We start from the raw sequence: 23,589 nt of genomic DNA, 5'->3' as shown, positions 1-23,589 counted from the left end.
AATCATGCAAGTTTGATGTGATAAATACATTCTTGTCCTTACCTTTTGTTTTGAAAATAACAGTTTGATGTAAAAAATCTGGGTATTTTTGGAATATAGAAAAAAAGTGGAGAGAGAAAGAAAAAAGTCTCAAATATATATATATATATATACACATATTTTTTACGGGAAAAAGTCTCACATATTGGTTGGCTATTTTCATTAATACGTCCCTAATCCTTCCCTTGTCCTTGTACCTGTCCCCTCCCATTTCTTCCCTGCTTTTTTGGTTGGAGCAACTTTCAAATTAGGGTTGAAGTTTGTTGTCCCTCAAGAATATCCTCTAGGCTATAACCCTCAAGCATTTTTGTTGTCCCTCAAGAATACTCTATAACAAATAGTAAAGACACATGAATTAATATCACAACTCACATTATAGAATTTCAAAAATCAATGTTATATTATCAATTGTTAATAATAATAATAATAAAGTGATGCCTAATCAGTGCATTAATTTTTTAAAGTGATGCCTAATTAGTGCATTGATTTTAGAGTAATGATGCTCTATATAAAGTTAATTTTTTATGCTGAATTCTTATACATATAGTATAATCAAAAAAGAATTTATATATTAGTTAACAGTTTTGTAAGTAAGTGACATATAGTTTTCTTTTCTTTATTAATTAAGAGAAACAAAGTCTAAGAGATTTGGAGTTCCAGTTAGCTCAACAGATAAAATTTATGATGATTGAATAATAGATTTAGGGTTCAATTTCCGCTTACACTAGAAATTGATTGGTGGCTTGGTTTAATAATAAAAAGTTATCATTAAGAGCAAATATCATAGGTTGAAAATCTTTTAAAAAAATTTAAATTTCTCTTTTGTTATAATACTGAATTATTTTGAAAAAAAGAAGAAGAAGAACCTGGGTATAACTTTTTTTTTTTTTTTTTTTTTTTTTTGAGAAGCTGGATATAACATGGTTGTGGTATTGAGTAAATATTATTAGAAATATGTTAGATTTGCCCTCCTTTTCTTGGGTCATACCCATTCGTTCTTATTTCTTTTTTAAAGGATAATATAGATTATAGACTTTTTTAAATTTTTTACAAGATAATATGGACTGTTGCTTGAGCTTGATAAGAAAATAAATTAACAAAGTTTTAATATCTCAATTATGTTCAACTCGTTTACTATTATTGCTGACAACAGTTTCACCACATTTTTAAGCTTTCTAATTTAATCTATCCTCCATTCGTGGGTGAGTCTGATTTACTCTTCCATGAGTCATGACAAGAATAACACGTAGAGCTCGATCACTTAATAATATTCTTAATTCTCCCACCTTTCAAGATGCTAATGACTTTATACATACATATATATATATATATATATATATATAGACACACACACTTAAAAAGGGCCGATCCAAATTTTTACCTAACTCTTTTTTGAAAAGAAAATGTTTACCTTGACTAAGGCCCCCAAGTGGGAGGAGGCCCCAAAATTTTGAAAAGAATGGAGAGTAGAAAAAAAAATTAATTTCAGATAAAATTCCAAGTAATTTGATACACGCTAGTGACCAAGGACTGAATAATTTAGAACATCTTTGTAAATTTGTAAATATTGGTACCCAAAAAATTCTTTGGTCTAAACAAAATCAATTATCCCAAAAATATCCGATTTAAAATTCAATTGCATAAAGTGCAAATCCGGTTTAAAAAATTACCCATTGGTTCTACTCTTCCTAACTCTCTCTCACTCTCTCTCCAAAAATATCATTCTTACCTAACTCTCTCTCACTCTTTCTCTCCATTGGTTCTACTCTTCCCTTCACGCAACGATACCTCCATAGTCCTCATATGCATTTCCCCAACACGGGATGCACCTCTGGCAATATGTTGACCATATTAAGCTAGGCTTTCTAAAGTTTCAAATGCATTCCTAATTTCCAGACCATGAGTCAAGTTTAGTCCTCATATGCATTTCCCAACATAGGATGCGAGTCTGGCAAACATGACACCCTCCATGATTGATATTCTATGTTGACTATTAAGTTAGGCTTTTTAGTATTTATTGTTATTATGTTTTTGTTAAGTCACGTTAACGTCTATGTCATCATTTTCTTTTTATCATTTTCTTTTTTTAAATAAATATATATGTATGTAGATATTATTGTAATGTATGCAACGATACATTATGCCTTTACTCATTCTCAAAACTAATTATAACTTAACTATTATGATATGTACCGCTAGGGCTATAAATGAGCCAAGCTTTGCCCAGTAGTGCGTGTTTGAACTTAATTTGTTAATAAAAATCAAATGCTTAAGTTCGGCTTGAGCTTGAGACAAGGTTAAAAACAATATTTGAACTCGAGCTTGTGAGAATGCCAAAAAGTTTGAGCTCGGCTTGACTTGGCTTAGCTTGATTAATTAGTCAAACTAAGCTCGAGCTTAATATTAAGCTCAATCTTGAGCTCAAGTCAAGCTTTTTAGCTCGAGATCCAAAAAAATTGCATCATCAAATGTTTATATCACCAAAAATCAAGTAAACAAAATAATAATAATAATAATAATTTTAAGGGCAGTTTTTGGATCCTAAGCCCAAAAGGTAAAAGGATTAAGGTCCAAGGAGCCCAATACAAAGAATTTGTAGAGAGTGGGCTAAAAACTAGGTTTCAATGAATTGGACAACGTTCATAATGGATTAAAGATGGAAAAAAAAAAAAAAAAAAAAAAAAAAACAGGTTTTATGTGAAGAAATCCTTCCTCGGCAAAGTCTGATGAGAGTAGTTCTTGAATATATTTCTCTTAGACTTGATTACAATTACAGTTCTTAGTGCTACATTGTTTTTTCTATAGATTCTCAGATGATCCCCCTATAATGGTGTCTTTCTTCCTTATATCCAATTCTTTTGCTTCATCTCCACTCGCCACATGTAGGTCAAGTTGCTTGCTTTGATTCCTATCCTAGCAGCACATTCCTCAAGTCTTTGGAGGTAGCTGTAAGGCTATATATTACTGTTCAGGAATTACCTTCACATTAATGCGATCAGAGAGTTAGCTACAGAGCATTTACTGTGGTGGCAGCAACTTTCTTTTAGATATTTCTTAGCTCCCCCTTGTCCTATTCTCTCATGATGTTTATCATTACCAGTAGAGTTGCCCTGAGTGCTACTCTTGATGGCAAGTCAACCCTTTTGACCTCTGCTTTGCTAAGCAGATGAGACATTTCTCCTCGAACTACCTTCCTAAACCCTCATGACTAACATCCTTCCATAACTCACTGATTTGTACTTCTTCACTAACGTCCACCTGTCCTCGAGCTGCTAAATTTCCTTGACTTCTTCACTAACGTCCACCTGTCCTCGAGCTGCTAAATTTCCTTGAACAAGACTCACGGCCCAACATACATTCATGGGCCTTTCATCCCTACAATAATAATAATATACTTATTTTATCATGCTTCTAATTCCTCCCATGATTAGATAATTTTCAAATTACAATTTTACATAATTAAATCTATCCATTCATCATTTATTGTCCATAGCTTGAGTAATTGTTCAAAATAAAATTTTTACATCTATATTTGTCATCCCCAACATTAGACAGCCGGCCCCTCTATCCATTTCTCACATATTCTCCCAACCCACTCCCAACCCAGGAACACCCTCAATCAAAAATTAGGAAATTTTTTTTTTATCTGTTCTACTTTCAAGCAAAATTAAAAAAAAAAANGAATCAAGTAAATAAATGTTGTGGATTTGGCAATATAGATTGTTCCATTCCTAAGAAACAAACACATAAGGAGAACAAAATTCACACTGGCATCATTCATCACGCATTCACTCCAAATCAACTAAGTTGGACATGAGAAACCACTGCATCCATGCACTGCATCTGTCCTTGAGGCTAAACCCAGCAAGAATTACCATAAGACTGAACTCTAGTGCTTGATAGCTTGCTTGGCATCAAACAATCAATTGGAGGGACAGTCCTAGTTCTCAGTGTTCCATATGCTTTCCAACAGAAAGAGCCATACAATTCGAACTTATAACTTGGAAGTGGTTTTAGTTCTATGTTAGCTTGAGATAGACGAGTGCATGGCAAACTGTTACTGCAGGCAAAATGTAAAGGTTTTACTGTGTATGTTCCCCATATATTCACATATTTTATGCCTGACACTCAGGGGCGGAGCCACATAATGGCTTGGGGGGGCCCCAAGACCTGCAAAAAATAAAAAATAAAATAAAATAAAATTCCATTAGAGTAGGTAGAAAAAAAAAATTGGGCCCCCCTAATATTGGACAGCCGGCCTCCCATGCCCAATTCTCAACTATTCTCCCAAGCCCAGCTCAAATATTTTTCCAAACCCAGCTTTAGTTTTAGGCCTTATTACCTTATGTACTCCAAATAAAACAAGCTAGCCTGTTCAAGTCCAAACACTAAAAACGAAACTTCATTTTTTCTTAATTTCAAAAAATCCACCCACTGACCCACGAAATCCCTTTCTTTACTTTTTATTCTTTTATTTTGTCTTCTTTGATACACTTTCATTTGCACTGGTAACGTTGCCTACCTACCAGCCCCCAAAACTCCAGTTCTCTGTACTCACAGTTTAAATTAAAAAAAAAAAAAAAAAAAAAAAAGACCAATTTTTTCTTTCTTCATCAGTTTTAATTTTGAAACTTGGTGACTACTTCGTGACTGGTAAGTTTTCTTCTCTTTCTTAAGCATTAGACATTCATATCTTTTTAGTGTCTTTTTTTTCTGTTTTCTTTTTCTTTTTCTCAACTATCTAAACCTAAATATTAACATGCTCTTTATATTTTCATAGAGTTTTAGAGAAATACATGATTGAAGGCATGGGGAGATTGTTTGTGATGAGTCTTGAAGGGAAGATTTAAAGTTTGAGGTAGTCAGGCAGAGGTAGTAGGCATTGCCACGGCCCACACGGGTGACCCATCTTTGCAATTTGTGAAGACAAAGTTTCTAAGGTAAAATTGTTTTGATTTATTACCTATTTTTGATTAGTTAGATATCATGTGGCTGTAGTTGTTGTTAAATTGTTTAGTTTATGCTGTGTACCAATACTTGTGTGTTTAATTTTTATTTTTATTTGAGGGGTTATTATTAATTAAAGTTGTATTAAAAATGGGTTGTATGTTTAAATTATAGTGGATTTTTTTTTTTTTTTTTTTTAGTATGAACAACATCCATATAACTAAGTAAAAATTTCTAATTACAATTTTATTTTTTAAACTTCTTTTCAGGTTAATTTTTGAGTCATATTCTTAAAGCTAAAAGAATTGAGTAAACGAAAAACAATTGATGCATTCTTTAAGAAAACAGATGTTAGCAATTCAGAAATTAGGCTACCTGTGGCTGTAGAAACAAATGTTGATACTTCAATGCTTGATGAACACCCTGACCCCTCCAAATGTTCAAGAATTCAATCTGAAGAGATAGATCGTGGTCCAGGATCACGTAAACAAATATGTGAATTCCCTATTAACAAACAAGATGAAATCCGACGAGCTTATCTCAAAGAAGATCCATTTTAACCTAAAAATATAGACTATCCATTCAATGACGATACTCATCGTTGTCAATTTTAACCATCATGGTTCGAATCGGCCCCCTCATGTAAAAATTTCTGGCTACACCCCTGCTGACACTGCCACAGCTGATGTATCATTACGGCATTTGCTTTTGTCACTAGCACAGTAAAATTGGTCGATCATGATTGGAATTTCAACTTCATAAACTTGAATGTTTGAGAATGTGATTCCTTGGACAGAACCGTCGCCTCCCTGCAGTGGAAAACTATAAGAAAAGGTCTAATCGGAGATGTAAGTTGGAGGAGTTTGAAATAGGTTCTAGTTACCTATAGTAGAATATTGTGAGTGCTTATGTAAATATAACCTTAATGGCATTTATGATTTGAATTAAGAGGAGGTAATCGATAGTGTAATACTGATGCAGTGTTTATAATTTATACCTGCCATGTCTTTATTCTGACACCAGTCAGTGTATTATGCAGTGTGATGTCTCGGACGATGATATTTGAAAAACAAGCTTTGGTTTTACCCGCTCCTAGTGCTCCAAGGCTGATTCCATGTCCGGGTCCACAGTTGATGTTGTGCATGTAAATATTTGAGCATCCAGTTTGTATGGATATGCAGTCATCTCCTGCAGAATGCAGTAGTTTTTATCACCTTTACATAACTACTAATGAGTAATGACACAGGTTCCTTTGGTCTGACTCCAAGTTGTACAACTAGTCATGTGGGTATTGAGAATTTTTAGATCTATGATTTTCTATCTTACTATCTGTGAGAGAGAGAGAGAGAAACAGGATTCTATATGCTTCCTCTTGTTTTAGTTGGTTGTTGTCCTAGTAAATTCTTATTCTTTTTTATATTCCCTGCTCGATTGTTTAATATCTTTCTGTTACTCATTTCAGCTTACAGCAATTTAACAACTGCCCATATTGTTTGTGAAATTGCAATATAATTCTGCCCCATTTAGAATTAGTGATGCTAGAGATACTATAAATTTTACCACATTCATTATCCGTAACTATTAAGTTTTATGTAATAAAATCAATAGGAACTTTAGCATTTTCCATTTAAAATTTTAGAGTTACATACCACATGCAAGAATTAGTGATGCTAGGGAGTTCTGTAGGTGAATTCCATCTGTATTGGGGCTATCAGCTGGGGCTGAAATACGTATGTCGAAAACCTGTACTCCTATGCAATTGTCAAATTTGAGGTGGGTTCGAGCACTGTTCTGTATCATTATGCCGCTTACTGTCACAGCTTTACTTCCATAAAACCTCAATGCCTGTTTACCATAATAGCACCATACATGTACAAAAGCTCTTTTAGAGTACAGCATTGCTAGAACATCGTGAATAGCAGAGCACAAGTTAAGGTTGCTACCGTTGGTTTGGTGCTTGGCATTCTTCCATAGTCATTCCACCAGGCTGAGCCTTGTCCATCTATAACACCTTTACCGAAAATTGTAATTCCTTTTAAGATTTTTGAATTGCAGCCATTGTAAGAGACCTGAACCCCATGGTTGAGAGCTTGTTGGGGCTATAATTTTGCCATCCAACTGCATTATATTTGACTAGTAAGTACTGACTCGTATTTTTTACAATAAGCACAAAATGGTTAACTAGTCTCGTGCCCACACAATGCGCAAGACAGTTACTATTTTTTGTGTCGGTGTTTTTATTTTATTTTTGTTCAATAAAAAGTTTAGTACTTCTTCCAACCACACAACAAAATCATCAACATAAGAGCTTACTTACCGTGGCCTTGTTTTGTTATATTAACTATTTTGTGTGCTTGTATGAAAATATATATGATCTCTTGTTAAAGAATGGAGAGGTCAAGAAATTTATTTATAGATGAATTTCTACCATGGTATGTTGAATAACATATACATTGTAAGATAAGCTTCAAATGTCAATAGAAAAAAGCTTTAATGTACTTAAGCGAATCATTGAAAAACTTATGAGAACCATAATTATAACAATCTCCTAATTTCTATATAACTTAGAAATTGGTCTTCAAATTCAAATTATATTGTATCAAAACACTAAAATTGTGTAAGTCACTCAAAAACTAAAATAAAAATATCCACTAAGGGGAAAAAAATACAAAGAAATATAATAACACAAATTATTAAATTAAACAATTAAAAATAATACCATTACTTTTTGTCATCTACATTTTTTGATAAATTCAGATTTAGAATAGGTACCCTTAATTATTATATTTTATTTCTTTTTTTAACAATTATTATATTTTAATAATTTGTTTATTTTTTAAAAATTCATATTTAGTATAGGTACTCTCAACTCAAACTTGAATTTCCCATTTTTAAGTAAGTGCACAAAAATGGATCAAAGTAGACCGAACTGGACCTAAACAACCAAGTAGGACCTACGGGGCCATAATGGACCGTAGTGGACCTAAATAGACTAAACTGAACAAAACAGAACGATTAGACCAAACTGGACCGAAATAGATCAAATGTCTGAACTGGACCGAATCATTAGCCACATCACCTTTTTTTTTTTTTTATTGATTTTTTATTCTAATTTTTTGATGATATTAAATATATTAACCAATTGAATTTATACATTCATCTTGGACTCTCTTTTTTCCTAATAATATCTTGTATGGTTTAAAATATTCAATATTATAAAAAAAATTAGAGGAACAAATCAATAAAAAATGATAATACAATCAATAATGTGGCTCAACAGGAGCGTGATAACATTACATGTTATACTTCGACTATTAATATAGATGATATGGTAATGAAATATGGGGTTGATAATTTATTAGTGCACCTGAAATTGAATGTTTGATTGACAATTTGGGCCAGAGAAAGTGATTGGTTTGACGAGGAACACAAATCCATATGGAACAACCATGGTTGATCCTTCCACTTTGCAAGCTGCTGCCCATGCTGCTTCAACCTGCATTACATTATTACATGGACAAGTTAAAAAATATTAATCTAGCCAAAGAAAAAAAAAGGAGAGCATATATTGTAACAGTACTATTAGTAATAGCAGTACTATTATATATAATCGTAGTCACAGTCACGATTATTCATCAAAAAACAATATTAATGATAATAATTCTCTCCAAATTAGTTTAGAGAAAAATCATTTAAATTCCTCCTATATCTTTTTTCTGGATGTAAATTTTGAAAATATAACCGTTGAATTTCATGTTTTTTATGTTCTTAACACATATGTCAAATTTCATTCAAATTGGATGTTTTTTATTATTTAATTAATAAAATCATTTTTTATACATAATTTTAGATCACAAAAACTTAAAATTCAAATATTTGATTGATGGCATCACTATTGATCTTTGATCATTTTGAAATTTTGTAAGCATGGACGATATAATAAGAAAACGCAATCCAATAATTAAATTTTCAAAATTCACATCCAATAAATAAATATTACAGAGTTTAAAGGTTTCCCATGATGATGGGTGATGACATTTAGATATCGGTCTTAATTTGTATTTTGTACTGCTACATGCTTACATGGGATCTTTGCCAACTCTACAATAATAGAAATTAGAAATTAATTGACACCAAAAAAAAAAAAAAAAAAATGGTTGGGTCGGGTCGGGTTTGACGGGTCAGTGGGTTTTCTGCACACCCCTACTCAACAGGAGCATGATAACATTACATGTTATACTTCGACTATTAATATAGATGATATGGGAATGAAATATGGGGTTGATAATTTATTAGTGCACCTGAAATTGAATGTTTAATTGACAATTTGGGCCAGAGAAAGTGATTGGTTTGACGAGGAACACAAATCCATATGGAACAACCATGGTTGATCCTTCCACTTTGCAAGCTGCTGCCCATGCTGCTTCAAATTCCTGCATTACATTATTACATGGACAAGTTAAAAAATATTAATCTAGCCAAAGAAAAAAAAAGGAGAGCATATATTGTAACAGTACTATTAATAATAGTAGTACTATTATATATAATCGTAGTCACAATCACGATTACTCATCAAATAACAATATTAATGATAATAATTCTCTCCAAACTAGTTTAGAAAAAAATCATTTAAACTCCTCCTATATCTTTTTTCTGGATGTAAATTTTGAAAATTTAACCGTTGAATTTCATGTTTTTTATGTTTTTTATGTTCTTAACACACATGTCCAATTTCATTCAAATTGGATGTTATTTATTATTTAATCAATAAACTCATTTTTTATACATAATTTTAGATGACAAAAACTTAAAATTTAAATATTTGATTGATGGCATCACTATTGATCTTTGATCATTTTGAAATTTTGTAAGCATAGACGATATAATAAGAACACACAATCCAATAATTAAATTTTCAAAATTCACATCCAATAAATAAATATTACAGAGTTTAAAGGTTTCCCATGATGATGGGTGATGACATTTAGATATCGGTCTTAATTTGTATTTTGTAATGCTACATGCTTACATGGGATCTTTGCCAACTCTACAATAATAGAAATTAGAAATTAATTGACACCAAAAAAAGAAAAAGAAAAAAGGAAAGGAAATTAATAAGGGATAACAACTGGTTGACTATTGTGTAGTAGTGGTACACTAGTGCAAGCTCCAGAAGCATATAAAGCGCTAGTGGGAGGGTTCTCTTTCCGATGTGGGTACTTGACTCCACTCAAAGGATTTGTTCGTTTTGGGGAGCCAGGCCCTCATGAATTTGTCCTCTTTTACCGAGTGTAGGCAAGCCGAGGAGGGTTTCATAGTCTCAGCCCCAAGACCTAGAATCCCACATCGGAAAGAGAACCCTCCCACTAGCGCTTTATATGCTTCTGGAGCTTGCACTAGTGTACCACTACTGGCCCTTTTAATGTGGGTACTTGACTCCATTCAAAGGATTTGTTCGCTTTGGGGAGCCAGGCCCTCACGAATTTGTCCTCTTTTACCGAGTGTAGGCAAGCCGAGGAGGGTTTCATAGTCTCAACCCCAAGACCTGGAATCCCACATCGGAAAGAGAACCCTCCCACTAGCGCTTTATATGCTTCTGGAGCTTGCACTAGTGTACCACTACTACACATGCTGAGAAGGGTTTCATAGTCTCAGCCCCAAGACCTAGAATCCCACATCGGAAAGAGAACCCTCCCACTAGCGCTTTATATGCTTCTGGAGCTTGCACTAGTGTACCACTACTGGCCCTTTCCCACATCGGAAAGAGAACCCTCCCACTAGCGCTTTATATGCTTCTGGAGCTTGCACTAGTGTACCACTACTGGCCCTTTTAATGTGGGTACTTGACTCCATTCAAAGGATTTGTTCGCTTTGGGGAGCCAGGCCCTCACGAATTTGTCCTCTTTTACCGAGTGTAGGCAAGCCGAGGAGGGTTTCATAGTCTCAACCCCAAGACCTGGAATCCCACATCGGAAAGAGAACCCTCCCACTAGCGCTTTATATGCTTCTGGAGCTTGCACTAGTGTACCACTACTACACATGCTGAGAAGGGTTTCATAGTCTCAGCCCCAAGACCTAGAATCCCACATCGGAAAGAGAACCCTCCCACTAGCGCTTTATATGCTTCTGGAGCTTGCACTAGTGGGATTCCAGGTCTTGGGGCTGAGACTATGAAACCCTCCTCGGCTTGCCTACACTCGGTAAAAGAGGACAAATTCGTGAGAGCCTGGCTCCCCAAAGAGAACAAATCCTTTGAGTGGAGTCAAGTACCCACAACTATATATCCAATATTCTGTTTTTGTTTTCTTCTATTTTTTTAATGATTATGATTTCCCTTTGACTTTATCCCCTTCTTGCTTATGTGGCCATTTCGGAATATGCAAGCAAATATTTTAATCTTGAAGTAACCAGCTGATTGCCCCTCACGTTTGCACCGAGTGCCACAACACATAGTGGGTAACCATTCCATGACTCTTTCTTCTGCTCGATAACTTGGAACTACATGTTTGATTTTGTTTCTTAACAGAAAATTTTGCATTTGGCTAATGAATCAGTTAGCAAATTTTGTTGTTAGAGTCATCACTAAATAGTAGAAATCATCTTCAAGTTTCTAAAATATTGATACTCATCTTTGGTTGTCTAATGAAATTCATAATGAATTTATAGGGTATATAGCTTTATAAACTTACCTCATCTATACCTCAAGAAACAACAATGTAGATTACCATTATATCTAAAATATGAAAAAAGCACATATTTTTGGTTTTCATAATGAGAATATTATTGATTGGCTATCTACCATTTGAAATTTTATGAACTAATAAGAAGGCTTTATAGATTAGAATCACCTTTGTGTCGTCTGCATATCCATTGCCTTTAGACCTCATCTTCATTTTTTGTGGGGGTCTGTTTGGGTAACCAAGAGGGTATGTGGGCTTAAGGAGTATGCTTATGCCACTAGGCACTAGGTGCATTGCACATGAGCTGACATTCTAGTTTAATAATAACAAGATTTGTCTTATATCTTCTAATTTACATTATTATCTTTATCTTATTTTAAAATGTAATCATGGGTACCCAGTTACATTACTGGCTGATCAATTAGAGGTGTAAAATGAGCCCAGCTTAACTCAATTTGCCTACTTTTTTATTGATTTAAAAGAATACATTCTAGCTATTGAAAGGTTTTGACCGTTCCCAGACACTTTTGTTTTGGCAAATAATAGAACATCTTGCCATGTTGTGGCATGCTGGCTGGTTAATATATATGAAGAATTATTTGAAGAGAACTTGTAAGGGAACATTAGTATGTTTCCATGACCAGAATATGATTTCTCTCTATTTCACTTGAAATGAAAACAATTCAGTTTATTACAATTACGATTTGATTTCCTAAGGGTGCATTTGTTTCGCCTGAAAATAGTTTCAGGAAATTATTTTACACCCTTGTGGATGTTTGGTACCTACGGAAAATACAGTCAACGAAAAACACACCCCACGTTGACTTGAAAATAAGATCCTTTTGAATGTACAATTGTTTACACTCTTATTTTACCTTCATTGAGTTTCCAGAAAACACACCTGAAGCGAGAGAGTGAGAGCACACTCCACCTGAAGTGATTCCCAAGCACATCCTCGCCGATTAGATCGCCATCCTTATCCCCGGACTCACACACCCGAAGACAAAGAGAGAACTAGAAGGGAAAGTGAAGAAGACAACCCAACCTTCGCCGATCTGATTGCGCCGCAGGTTCATGCCTAAGCCTCACCAAACCGTCATCGTCTTCGCCACATATCTACACCGCCGATCAAGGAAGCTTTCTCTTCTCTCTTCCTCTCTCTTTCCCTCTGACCAACCAAAGCCAAGAAGCTATCAGACCCACCCACGATCTCTGATCTACAACCCAATCTCGAAGTCGTCACCTCCTTTAGACCCACCCACCAATCTCGCCACTATCAGACCCACCTATCGATCTCGCCGCTGTCAGACTCACCTACCAATCTTGCCGCTGTTAGACCCACCCGCCCATCTCGCCTAGTTCAAACCCACTCACCGATCTATCTCTCCCTCTCTCACGATCGATGCTTATATTTGAGAAAGACTGATTTATTGTTGATTTGGTTATGTTTTATTGTTGATTTGGTTTATATATTCAGATTTCCTATTATGATATTTGTTTGGAAGCGAAAAAAATGTGAGAAAATGTGTTTTTTAGAGAATTTTCAAATACACAACCAAACATCTTAAAATATTTTCTAAAATATTTTTTGTAATGGGACCAAACACTTGAAATCATTTTCATTTCTGGAAAATATTTTCACTTGAAAATATTTTACACCTTAAAATCATTTTACGTTGAACCAAATGCGGCCTAAATCTAACAACGCTGTATCATTTAAAATTTTTAAATGACATGATTTTGTGCACTAAAAAAGAATATGATGTGATTTTGGATACACATTTAAATTTATAATAGTTTATACAATACGAATCATGAAATGGATCAATTTCATAATCACTTCGGCTGTTGAAGATTTGTATAAGTAGGGATTTCATATGGGATTTTCATTTTATGGTTCAACCAAGGGAGGAATTTCAAGATATGATAAGAAAAGACATTATTGTCTTATACAGAGGTAACGGGAAAAGATTGAATTAAAATTAAGATGAACCAAGCTATTTGTTATTCCCATCTTTTGCACAAAATGTATTTTCATTCAGCTAGTGTGGCAAGTCAGGTGGATTTTAATTCAGAAAGTGCTGATTCAGCCAATAATGGAAACTACTCTTTATCATCTTGATTGGGAGGAGGATTCAGGGAAAAACCAATGCTAAACTTAGGAAAAAAAAAAAAAAACTGATGTTTCACCGTAACTCGCTGAAAAGGATAGTTACTTTGGTAAGAATAAATTGAGATAGAGAAGGTCCTACCTCTTTGTATAAAAAGGACAGTAAGACTGATTAGTCTTTAAAACAAATCTTTAAGTTTAGCCCAATGGGAAGAATGTAGCCAGCAAGGTACCCTTTTTTGTGTGGGATAGTAAGAATGGCTACAAGGTGCCAATTCAGGCACAAAACCTGACTTGGAGATCACAAATCCATAGCCATTTATCCCGGAAGAGAGCGGTTTATAATCATTTCAATAAAAGAAGGATTGTCAGATTGTAATTATTACAGCAAGGGATTAAAAGCAGCACAGATTTTCATTAAAAAAAAATGGTGCAACAAAACAAAAACAAGCTGTCATTGCGCAAAATTTCTGCAGAAAGCTTTTCTGCTACCAACTACTAGTACAAGCTAGAGTTACTGCAATTAACCAAATCAAATAAAAAGAGAATTCAAGGCTTTACTTTATCCACTAACAATATGAAACCTTACCAACCAGTAATCTCAGAAAAGAAAAGAAATGCTACAATCAGATCATCTTTGGGCCTCAGTTGAATGATGCTTCTGATATGTGGGAATGAAATGTCACATTCCTTTTTAAGCATGATTGTAATGATGCAGCTTGTATAACAAAACTTTTCCACCAGCATTTCCCATGGCCATGAATCCACCTCCAGGACTGAAATCCAAACATAGTGGGTATTGTAGGGACTTCTTGAGGGGAGGCCAGTTTGAGAATACCGTAAATGATGGAACATGTATCAACTTTAAGCTGTTCTTCTTCATGCTAGATGAAATAGCCAATATTTGAGCATCATTGTTAAATTTCAGAAAGTCCACTTTGGTGGTTAGATTTTCTATGGTCTTGATAGGCTTTCTCTTGCCCCCTAAGAACTCCTCTCTGTTGTAAACATTCACAATCCCACTGTCTGAACCAGCTGCAAACAATTTTCCATTTGGGGAAGTTGAAAGACTTGTACTGTTTATGCAACCTGCATCAACAGCCTTATGGAAGCAAGCCCTTGTTCTCAAGTCCCAATGGTAGACCTGGCCATCACCACCAGAGCTCAATAATTGCTGACCATCATCAGCAAAAGCTAAAGAACGAGCTGTTCCATTCATCTTTAGTGTCCCGATCAGTTCCTTTGTTTTGGTAGAAACCAGCAAGATATAACCTTCATTTCCCACAAAGGCAATTGTACTTGAATCAGGGGAAACCTCAAAAACTTCCAAGCTTTTCTCCTCCCTGCCAACCAGGGGCCAATTTTATCAACTTTTGCTTTCACTAAATCAAAGCTATAGAAGAACTTTCTCCTTCCTGCTACAATAACCTGAGACCCATCAGGCAAGAAAGATGCCTTTCGAATGGGGCAATCGTCAAGGAAGATACTTTGTATCTTGGTATTCCGTTTGCCATCAATCTGAAAAAATCTAAGCCTTCGATCCAATCCAGCAGTTAGTAGCAGCTGCGCATTTCGATGGAACTGAACTGAATTTATTGGAGCATTTGAAGGATCCTCTGCATTTGCATCTACAAGTCTTGAATATTCAAGACGTCCAGGCAACAACTTAGTGCTGCTCCTCACAACTAGGTTTTCAGTTGTTTGAAGGATATCTTCAACAGCTTCAACATTCTTGTAATTATGGGCCAGTACTGCCCCATTTTCTTCATCCGATGATTCATCATCAAAAGATGTATCATTCCCTGACCTTGAATCAAATTGGGCCCACTCTGTGCCAGGGTTCAGCTTAATATGCTGAGCCCTCAATCTCAACACATAGTCTGAACCTGAAATCAAACTCTCATCCTCTTCCTTCCTCAACTTTCTTAATCTGTTAACTTTAGCAATATTTATTTTGGTTTTATCCTCTTCCTCATCCACCCAGACTGGTTTTCTTTGCTTAGTTTCTAGCTCGTCATTGCTTATTTCTGATAATTCTGCATCCTCTTCATGAACAGAAAGCATGCTATTTGCAGAACGATCCATTATGAATAAAGCAGAACCTTTCTCAACCTTGTCTTGAATCTCTTCCTCATCTTCCTTCCCGAACTCAACAGGGGAATATAGAGATCCAAACAAAGAGTTTTCAAGCTTCTTCATTTCTCTTTCTTGCTCAATTACTAGCTTCTCGTTCTCCTCATTGTGTTCTTTCTTTTTCTTTTTCTTATTCATCCTTGAAACATCCAAATATTCATTTTGAGCATCTTCATTCCCTTGCATAGAGGAGAGGTCATTGACATCCTCCCTTTTAGTCTTTTTAGCTTTACTTTTGGGGGGAATATTTTGCGATATTAAACTCATCTTTGACAAGAAAAATCCTGCTTCTGCAAAACCAAACAAAATGCAATTTAAATTATGTAAAAATTAACAGCCAAAAGATTTCTTGCTTTGGAATATTTACAGCAAACTGAAACATAATTTAGTCAAGGAATTATATCATGGAACTTCTTTTTAAAGTAAGTAATGCTATTGAAAAAAAGCACAAAAATAACAGCCAAAAGATCTCTTACACAGAATGTTTTATATCATGGAACAGTAATTTCATATTCAGGGTTAATCATAAATTATTTCTCATTTTGATCCACCACCTTTGTAAAATATTTAGCAACTAAGACAAACGTTAATTGTAAACTAAAATATATTGAAATTCTAAGAGAACTCACAAGGTAGAGCCCATAATATAGTTCAACTTGTGAAAAAAATAGAGTTGAAGTATATATATCTAAAGCTCCACATGCAGATACAGAGACTTAGAACAGGTCAAACTTCTCTAACAAGCATAAGACCTGTGAAGTGATCTCAAAACATTCAACCCAAAATGTCAATGCTACCAATATAATTTCAAATTTACTATGACAATAACCAGAGGAAACCTCAAACATAAGAATCATAATCATCCTTTTGAGTTTAAAAGAAATACAAATATTTTGATTTGATTGGTAATAGATATTTTAGTAAAAATAGAAAAGACATCATGTACACGGGATGTGTTACTTGATCAAAGAATTACATACAAAAAGAAATAAAATCAATAAAAGAAATATACGAAGCAGAGAAATGCACTTCAGGTAAAAACTCACAGCCTTCCTAAATATCACCAGAAGTAAATAGCATCAAGATGTCAGTCTTGCATGCACACGGGTCTGTTTGAGATAATATATTTTCATTGGTTTATTACTTTGCTTTAAAATAAGCTATGTACTAGAAAATGTGAGGCTTTAAAGTGAAAATAACACTTATACAAACACACACAGAGTACATCATATGTAACTGTCAAACTCCTAATGATTACTGGCAACCATGTACAATTCAATATGACCATATAACATAATAAATTAAAGACCTATTACATGCATATAATGTTCTTTTGTGCTCTCTTCACACATAAAATCTGGAATTTGCTCAACCAAATAATTGTACACATTTGTTTTCATAAAATCTTGAATTTTTTCAGTTTACTACCATTTTTTATTTCCAGCATTCTATTAGTTTCTCTTTTTGATTTGATTGTAATGGTTTATGATACTTTGCATTCACCATTGTGAACACAGAGTTCTTGTTTCTTTATCTATAAATTCTGATTAATAATATATAAATCAACTAATTAAAGATAAAAACCTTAAGCATACAATGTTCTTTTGTGCTCTCCAAGTTGTAATCATCTATTGTAAAGACAAGTTAATAAGTCCTACACTTGTCTTTCCTCAAAACGAATTTAGAATTTGAATTTTCTAAAAACGAGATCAAATAAAATTTAATTCACTTGAAATTTGTCTTTCCTAAAGATGAGTTCAAATGAAATAAATTGAGACAAAACCCATCTTCCCAAAAAATGAGGTTCTTTTGAAATGGCATTCTACTGAATATTTGGACAAGGAAGTTTTAGCAAACATCTACTACTTATTTAGAAACGTTTACGAAACATCTAATAGATATCTAGCTGAACAGTTGCAAAGGCATTATGAGCCCTATAATTTCTGGGAATACAAAGCACCTAAAAAGGAACTGTATATATAGAAAATGGGTAATATCAAGCAACATCAACTTCCTAAAAAATATAAAAATCTCAATAAGCAAAAGCTGGAAGCACCATTTTCACAAATTTATTTATTTATTTTATTTTATTTTTTTTATAGATAATAAAAACTTTAATTGAATAAAATGAACATCATGTTCATGATGATGAACACTCTGGACATGAAAAAATACAAAAATCTCAAGAGCTAAAGCTAACAGATTGTAGGAAAGCAGAAATTGAAATACATTGTGTAAAACCCCAAATGCAAGTCCACTAAAATAAAGTACCAAAAAGAAGACGTTTTAAAAGATCTAAGGATCTCTCATTATCTTCAAAGATACGGTTGTTACGCTCATGCCAAACTAACCAAATAAGACAAGCTGGAATCATAAGACAAAGACTTTGAAACTTCCAAGACTCTTAAGACAAATTTTTAATTGATATTAACATAAACACATTTTACTGCTGGCAGTAATACTTCTACCCTACCTTCATCAAGTTCTAAGGCATCCTAGTGTGCTACCTAAGGAACAAGACTTACTGATTATTAAGTCTAGTCATGAGTCATGAAAAAGGTCAAGGAAGCTGCATACTATTCAAATGACCACTAAGAATGTTTGATCTCCATAATGTCCCATTTTCATATTCAATCATTAATTTTACCAAAAAAAAAAAAAATCAGTTAAAAAAACGAAGACAACAAAATGCACAATCTCAGCATCTTCCCAATTCAATAATTATACATACAGATGGGCCAGCTGATCAATACTCAAAAAATCACAACCACTACAATTTTATCTTTCTGGTTTATATATATTTGTGTGTGTGTGTGTGTGTGTGCCTGTGTGTGTGTTTGTGTCTGTGAAAAAAAAAATCATTAAAAGCCAAAATGCGTGCTACCCCAGTACATGGGCTGTGTACAGAAGTAGACACAAAACTGAACACAAAATATAAACAAAAACGAACAGCAACAACTCAAGGAATCCATAGATTCTAGGAACCCCCTCTACAGAAAATTGACAATGATGGTGAAGACCACTCTTATAAAGAATTCAGAAATAAGTGTTTCAATTTAGCAATGAGCATGGAATATGTTGTACCTACCACTGTACAGCAATAGAAATCCCATTTCCATGATTAAAAAGAATGCAAAATCTTTTTATAATGTAATTTTTTATTCATCATATAAGAGGGAATGTACAAAACCATATAAGCTTACCTTCAATTCTGCACTTTTCAGAACCTCCTCTGTAGGAACTTCAAACTCAGGCCTTGTGGGAGGCTTCCTTACTCCTGGCTTTCTAAGATCAAGATCCTGCAATAAAGACATGGAGCGATTAAACGAGACAACTAAGCATTCTTAGAAACAAAATAAATATATAAAACTATATGTATATATATATATATATATAAATCATTGAGAACCCAAATAATACATTAGAGAGTAACGCATACACTCACAGACCCAATTACAACACTTGACAATTCCAAAGCTGTGTAATATAATGCTACTCAAAACCACCATTATTTGTATTACATATTGCCTATAATTTTCACAAACCAAAAGTTCTCTAATCATATTTAAAAAAAAACACACATAACAAAATTAGAAGAAAATCACATTGCAAATGTATCTCTTCAAAAATATTTTGGGCTCCTATATCCTCTCCATTAATATGTTGGCGGCAATGCCCAATTGCAATACAAAAGGGGTTGACATTTTTTGAAAAAACTTAATAGTAGACACAAATTGCTACCTGGGAATACAATTTCTCATACAAGGCACCAGTATATAATGTAAACTAGGGGTGTAATCAGTTCGGTTTGGTTGGTGTTGAAGACAGTTTTTGCACCAAACCGAGAATTTCGATTTTAACATATTGAGCACCAAAACCGACTTGTAAGGAAGGAACGCCGAACTGACCAATTGCATTTGGTTTCGGTTCCATTTGGTCGGGTTTCGGTGTTTGGTATGTGAGAAACAAAAGCAAGAAAAAAATAGAAAAGAAGAATTTTTTTTTCATCAAACAGAGACTTTATTGGAAGACAAAATCAGTACAAAAACTTACAAGAAAAGCAACCAACACAGACTCTGTTTTCAACACAAAACCAAGCAAACACAAAAAATATACTCAAAATCATATATATATTTAGAGAACATACCAAAATAAGGAAAAACCTATTTCCCTTTGCTTTCCTACATTTTCTCAGCACCCAAACACCAAGCACCAAGCACCAAGCAAACACAAGAAACATATACTCAGAATCAAGAAGATTGTATTTTCTTTTTTCTTTTTTTTTTGGGTTAAACGTTTTTAGGATTCTTGAACTTTGTTTCTGAGAGACTAAAAGAAATGAAGAAGAAAGAGGGTTGTGGAGGAGAACGGCTACAGCTTCAAGTGAGAGAGAAGAGTTAGAGAGAAAATTGGGGAAAGGGGCAGCTGAAGAAAAGAAAAGAGAAGATAAAATGTGGTATTTATATCATGCTACTAGGGTTTTTCGGTTTGAACGCACACCCCTAAATTAAACTAGTAACTTGGTAAAGAAAATTTCACTCATTTCAAGTTTTTCAATCCCCAAAATGAAAGAGAATGAAATCCAGTCACAAAAGTGCAGTTCCTAAAACAAAAAAGTTATGTGGGTGTAGTTCATATGAACGCATCAGCCTCCAGAAATTGAAGCTTTAATTGCTTCCACAAAATTACTTCCTAGTTCCTACAACAAAACACTAGAAACCACCTCAGCCAAACATACACACTTCAAAAACAAAACACACCCAGATAATAGAAAAAAAAAAATTTTGAAAAAGACATAATTTTTATTAGGGTTTCTCAGTTCTACCCAAAAAAAAAAAAAAAAACCTTTAATGGGGAATCATAAAGCATAATAACAAATATGAATTGGTTTGTTGCATTGAAAAATAGAGGCTAAGGCTTACCTTGCAAAGCAATGGCGAGAAGATAGTTTATCAATGAAACGGAGAGAGAGACAAGTGAACGAGAACAGAGGTGAGAATGGACCCAACTGGGAGCGGCGGTCGTCAAGGGTTTTGTTGGGTTTTTGTTCTTCTTCTTTTATCTTTATTTACTGCAATGTGAAAACGTGAGGAAAGTCCTATGGAAGGGAAAAAAAAAAAAAAAAAAAATTTAAATAAAAATAGAAATATATTTAATTTCTTTAGATTACAGTCTTTCTGTCCTTTGCTCCCCATTCACTCCAATTTTTGTGTTCGGCTAGATCAGCTTATTTTGTTTTTTATTGAATTTTTTTTTTATTAAGTGTGCTAAAGTACCTTAAAAAAAAGTGAAAAAGAAAAAGCAAACAAAAAGTGAAGTTTAAAAAACACAGTATATAAAAGATAGAAACTAAGAAATAAAAGTTAAAGATAATAATTCAGCTGTGTTTATACCTAGAAAATAGGTTAACGGTGATTATTTTTTGATGCAAACATGGGCAGCACTACAGCCAACTTAAGGGTTCAAAAAATTATATATAAAATGAAAAAAAAAAAATGTTTTGACCTCCTCAAATAAAATTTTGAATATTTTAATCCTAAATTTTATTAAAACCCAGTTGAAATAAGCTTGAATATAATTAGTTTAGTACTACTTTTATGATATATATTTTTACAATAGTTTTACAATACAAGTTAAGTTGTAAGTTGTAACTAGTTTTTATCTAGACCCACAAGTGATATTACTTTTTTACATACCTTTAACAACTTGCGACATAGATTTTTTTATAAAAGTGTTGTGTCAGTAGCTTTACTTTTAAAATTGCTCATTCGTTAAACAAAATAAATAAATAAACACTCTGGCTTACTTTGTCATTGACAACTGAATGAAATTGTTTTTCTATGTATTTTTATTCTTCATTAGCCAAATATTACACCACTTTTAGCAAAAAAATAAAAAATTACACCACCCTTACAACCTGTATTTACATATATGATTAATTCCTTATTCTCTTTATCTCTCTTTCTCTTTTCCATGTTTTCTTTATGTATAATGAAGTAGTTTAACAAGCATTCTACATATTTCCAAATTCAAGAAATCTTTTAGTGTTTGCTTCAATTCCAAGAAAATAACCACATGAATGCTTAATAAGTCATATACTTCAAAAGTAAAAATTTATATTAGTCACTATTTTTTTTTTTTTTTTTAATTTCATGTTTACTACTAGTCCTACTCCTAAGTGTGTTATTATTCTTCTTTGTCTTATATTTTTGTGAGGACCTGATTTGGGCTGTGAACCCACTACGTGGAAGGACTTAAACCGAAGAAGGCCAAAACAATGAATTTATAGAGAATAAGTTGAAAAACTGGGCTATAGTTTATCAAACAGATATTAGAATGGATTCAAGTAGGAAAATGAAAAGAAGTAGGATTATATTGAAGAAAAAACAGTCCTCGGCAGGATCTGAGGTGAACTACTCTTGATTATTATTCTCAAATTCGGTTACAAGTTTGATTCCTGAATGCTTAGTGTTTTTCTTTATGATTTTCGATCCCCCTTTTATGAAGGACCTTTCTCCTTATATAGTTCCTTCTAAAGCATCTTGATCTTATACTTGTTGATCACTTGCGTTATCACTTGAGTACTTGTCCCATCAGACACCTTTTCTGGTTGTGTATGCCTTGGGGCAACCAACTTTGTACTGTTTAGAGGTCTTCTCCACATTAATGCAGCTAATAAAGTAGCTACATAACATTAAATGCGGTGGTGACAGTTTTCTTCCTAAGATATCTGAAGCCTTCTCTCGGTCTAATGTCTCCACAATGTCTATTCATACCGACAAAACTTTCTAGGAGATTCTCTTCCGAGGAGACACTTATCCTCAGCTTGTCTCGCTAAGTTTTTATGACCAGAATCAACTCTTTTATTCTTTAACATGATCTCTAATGACGAAGATTCTTTCTCCTCGGACTAGTCCTGATCCTTAACTTGGGCCATAGGCCCAATGGCCAAATGTCTAATGGACTTCCGGACCTAATATCCCTACAATTTTTATTTAATTGATATTACATATAAATATAATAAATTATTATTATTTAGACAAAAATGTATTATTAGTTATTTAATTATAAATATATATATATATATATATATATTTTAGAGTCTATTATATCTATTTATGTATTCAATGGTTGTTGTCTTACCGATCTTTAAACTATTAATAATTTTTTTAAACTACTGTACAATATAGTTGTATTATACACTAAATTTTATTTAGAATAATGTTTCTAGATTATTGTATACTAGTGTACATGAGATTAGGAACTAAGGAAACTGGAAATTCAAAAAATAAAATAAAATAAACTGGTCATTCCTTATTACTCATCACTTAAAATACCAAGGTTGTTTGGCACCATCACTCACTTTCTATCACTCAATATTTTTCACACTATTTGTGGACCTCATACCTATCACTCGATGCAGTTTTTTTTTTTTTTTTTTTTTTTTTTTTTTTTTTAGTACCCAGAAACCTGAAGAAAAAAAAAAAAAAAAAAAAAAAAAACCCAAATCACCCGAACCCAGTGAAAGAAGAAAGGGGGGGGGGGGAAAGAAGAACACCCCATACTGAACCCAAAAGAAGAAAGGAAAAAAAAGAAGAAGAAGAAGGAAGACACCTGAGAAAAAAAAAAAAAAAAAAAAAAAAAGGAAGACACCTAAGACCGAACCCAAGAAGAAGAAAG

At 33.5% G+C, this 23,589-nt stretch overlaps 1 protein-coding gene across 1 annotated transcript; it reads right to left on the bottom strand.

Moving 5' to 3' along the window:
* Positions 1-14,168: 14,168 nt before the first annotated feature.
* Positions 14,169-20,982, bottom strand: LOC112035925 (U3 small nucleolar RNA-associated protein 18 homolog). Its single transcript, XM_024068752.2, is given in 4 exon segments — positions 14,169-15,129; positions 15,132-16,199; positions 19,113-19,208; positions 20,832-20,982. Coding segments are annotated over 2 exon segments (1,704 nt in total). The 5' UTR covers positions 16,177-16,199; positions 19,113-19,208; positions 20,832-20,982; the 3' UTR covers positions 14,169-14,470.
* Between the last annotated feature and the right edge of the window lie 2,607 nt (positions 20,983-23,589).

Source organism: Quercus suber, unplaced genomic scaffold, assembly GCF_002906115.3.
Source record: "Quercus suber isolate HL8 unplaced genomic scaffold, Cork oak 2.0 scaffold_886, whole genome shotgun sequence".
Lineage (NCBI taxonomy): Eukaryota > Viridiplantae > Streptophyta > Magnoliopsida > Fagales > Fagaceae > Quercus > Quercus suber.
This window is presented reverse-complemented; position numbering and strand designations above follow the sequence as displayed.